The sequence below is a fragment of the Limulus polyphemus genome, unplaced genomic scaffold (genome assembly GCF_000517525.1).
Source record: "Limulus polyphemus unplaced genomic scaffold, Limulus_polyphemus-2.1.2 Scaffold7346, whole genome shotgun sequence".
NCBI classification, from domain to species: domain Eukaryota; kingdom Metazoa; phylum Arthropoda; class Merostomata; order Xiphosura; family Limulidae; genus Limulus; species Limulus polyphemus.
Genome location: NW_013672956.1, coordinates 25,309 through 29,139, shown reverse-complemented (window position 1 = coordinate 29,139; position 3,831 = coordinate 25,309). Strand labels below are relative to the sequence as shown.

The window sequence follows — 3,831 nt, the reverse complement described above, 5'->3', positions numbered from 1 at the left end:
CAAAAAGCTTCTAACAAAATCGGAATCTTATTTTTTGACGCGTATACCGCCCTCCAGTGGCACAGCGGTATGTTTGCGGACTTACAACGCTAGAATCCTGGTTTCGATACCCGTGGTGGGCAGAGCTCATATAGCCCATTGTGTAGCTTTGTGCTTAATTACAAACAAACAAACAGACGCATATACCACGCACGCCATCTATAGGAGAAATGCATGAAAACTGGCATCTTATTTGTTCAGTATTGCAGCGTTTCCAACATTTTTGTCATTCACGCCCCCCCCCCTCAATTGAATATGGTTTCTTGCGTGCGCGCCCCTCCTTTTTTTAAATGAGTGAAATAGTGAGATAAGTGACTAGATATAATATACGGATGCATATTAAGATGCTATATCTGTTGTAATAGTTATTTGCTATTTTTATCAATGATAAGTATATTTCAACTTAATTTCCACTATTGAATCTAACTTAATCGCTCGCGCCTCCCCTGGAGGGACATGCCCCACATATTGGGGAAACGCTGCACTATAGTATACTACGCACGCCAGCTATAGGAGAAATACATAAACACCAACGCGTTATTCGCTATAGCATATCACGCGTGCCATCTCGACAAAATGAATCAAAATACCGAGTAACTAAATTACTTTCAGTTTGTTGGGCCAGCGTAGCCTTGTATCCATGGTTCGCGTCCCGTTGCCGCAAATCACTTTGGGGCTGTGCGTGTACCTTAAGAGCGTCAGTCATAGCCCAGTTTTCGTTCATAAAAGACTAGGACAATTAGCCCTTGATACTTTAGAGCGAAGATCCAGTGTGAGCAGATGTGGCTTATCACAATTCCTAAAGAAGTACCAGATGACTAAACAAATATTATACACCGGATATAATTAATGATATTCTCAACCAGGAAGATACGAAGAAAGTGTATCCAAATGTACATTCTATGCAAAGGTATATCTTGTCTGTCATATTCGGTGCCGACGAGGCCTTTCACTCAATACCAGATCTCTTCATAGTAATGGTCTAGACGCCATTTAACCATCGGTAGCATAAAGAGCAGCTGTTGTGAACCAGATTAAGTAGATGAAGTGTAATTACTATTAATTTATATTTAAGTAATTTAAAAATCAGAATTAAGGTAAGGATTAATAACTAAAAATGTCAAAAGTTTTATCGTTACGGAAACAACACCAAGAAACACCCACATAACGTGTAAATTAAAATGTAGAATTAACTGACTTGAGCTTCTGTTTACGTTGTTAACATACCGGTAACAATCAAAGCTCGACTTGATGTTTATTATTAATACAAATAAAATGGGATACGCTGTGAAGTTGAGTATCAATTATATAATATAATTGTGGAAAATAATTGTTAGAAAATTGGTCGAGGATCACAATATTTGTATAACAATGGAGGTTTGTTTGGTTGTAGTATAAGCACAAAGCTACACAATGGGCTATCTGTGCTCTGTCCATCACGGGTATCGAAACCCGGTTTCTAGCACTGTAAGTCCGCAGACATGCCGCTGTGCCACTGGGGGGGGGGGGTGGCATAACAGCAGAAACAACACGTCAGACATTACTTAAAACAATATAGTTTAACTGTAGAAACTAGACTTCCTGAAACATCACTCAAAACTATACAAGTAGAAACTAAGCGTTTTGTAATTCTTCGGACATTACTTAATATAGTGTAGTTTAATTATAGTGATGAGGTGCTCTGAAACCGGTCAGGACACCACTAGGACCGGAAAACCATAGAAACCAGTTGGTACATAACTTACCAGTTGTAAAGAGGACGATTGCCTTCAGGCAGCTATACTCAGCAGCATCAACATGAAGAGCCTTTAACTTTTCCACTTGTTCCTGGAAGATGCGGATGTGGTCCATGAACGCTACCACGTGGTCCGCTGCCATAGGTGAAGCATGTAGTCCAGCGGCAGCTAGCAGGGGCGCCACGTGTAAGGGCATGGAGCACTGGGACGCGTTCAACACAAAGAGTTCACTCCAAACGAGTCGGAGCAAAGCTACTTGATCTGTTATTTGGAGATCGGGAAAGAATGGGATATTTCTTGCCCACTCTACGGCACTGAACAACAAGCGGGCCGCTAGTTCACAGATATTATCAATCCCCATGATGTTGTTGGACTGCATGCACTGACCATAGCGAGAGGGTTCGTATGGCTCTGCTCTCAGGAGGAGAGAGATAAAACTGGACAGGTAAGAATGACCGTTCATAGAGTCTCCATTGGTCAGAGCCATCTGTCCTGGAAGGGCATGTTGTGCTGATGGTAACCGTCCACGCTGTACGGCTGGAAAAGTGTTAAACTCAATAAGTTGGCAGTATCTTTACTGAAACACAGCATAAAAAATGAGTCAAAGTTAAGAGTAGAAAGAAACGTTATTAAAAGAAAATAAAACATCCATTTTCAGAAGAGCCACAATAAAAACTATTCAATATCGTTATGCTCAACTTTCAGTAACAGCGCATATTCTAAATGTTGTTAAATACACAACTTTCAGCAACACCGCGACAACATGTGTTGAACATTATTAAACACACAACTTTCAGTAACATCACAACAACATGTGTTGAACATTGTTAAACACACAACTTTTAGCAACATCACAACAACATGTGCTGAACATTGTTAAACACACAACTTTCAGTAAAATCACAACAACATGTGTTGAACATTGTTAAACACACAACTTTCAGCAACACCACGACAACATGTGTTGAACATTATTAAACACACAACTTTCAGTAAAATCACAACAACATGTGTTGAACATTATTAAACACACAACTTTCAGTAAAATCACAACAACATGTGTTGAACATTGTTAAACACACAACTTTCAGCAACACCACGACAACATGTGTTGAACATTATTAGACACAACTTTCAGCAACATCACAACAACATGTGCTGAACATTGTTAAACACACAACTTTTAACAACACCACGACAACATGTGTTGAACATTGTTAAACACACAACTTTCCACAGCAACACGTCAACTAAATGACGTAGAACTTTTAAAATACGACAATGAACAATTTGTGTTTCGATTATGTAACTAACATTTTACTTGTTATTTCCTGAAAATACGATACTTTTCATTTTTTTCATAGGCATGTTTTCTTCACCAATACTTACTTGTATTACGTGTTATTACATTAACTGGTTACCCTTATCTCACGTGGTCATAGCACAAAGTTTTGTGAATGGAAATGACAATAAACAATTATACAAATATTCTAAGCACTAAAATCAGAACAAATATCTGTGTATTCATTTGATTTATAACTGAGGGCTGTACAAGAAATTAGTAATATATCATAATTATTCTTATATATTTGGGGTCTCACAGGTAAGTCAGAATTTATCATTTTTATTAAAATATAGCATTACACAAGTAAGCTAGGATATGTTATATGTATCTTACTATGATTAAGCATTATACACGTAAGTTACAATATGTAACGTTTATTTTATTATAAATTAGGGTTATGCATGTAAGTTACAACATGTAACGTTTATTTTATTATAAATTAGGGTTATTCATGTAAGCTAGAATATTTAACGTTTATTTTATTATAAATTAGGGTTATTCATGTAAGCTAGAATATGTAACGTTTATTTTAATATAAATTAGGGTTATGCATGTAAGCTACAATATTTAACGTTTATTTTATTATAAATTAGGGTTGCTTCATGTAAGCTACAATATGTAACGTTTATTTTAATATAAATTAGGGTTATGCATGTAAGCTACAATATGTAACGTTTATTTTAATATAAATTAGGGTTATGCATGTAAGCT

The 3,831-nt window shown here is 36.7% G+C and overlaps 1 protein-coding gene across 1 annotated transcript in view; it reads right to left on the bottom strand.

Annotated features, from left to right (window-relative positions):
- Nucleotides 1–1,784: 1,784 nt before the first annotated feature.
- The window catches only part of LOC106474549 (nuclear receptor subfamily 2 group F member 1-A-like), a gene marked incomplete at its 3' end in the record, with an annotated part of 4,778 nt that continues 2,731 nt past the window's right edge, over nucleotides 1,785–3,831 (bottom strand). Inside the window, exon 2 of the mRNA XM_013935239.2 lies at nucleotides 1,785–2,312. Coding sequence (XP_013790693.1) covers nucleotides 1,785–2,312 — 528 coding nt within the window. The remainder of the gene's footprint in view (nucleotides 2,313–3,831) is intronic.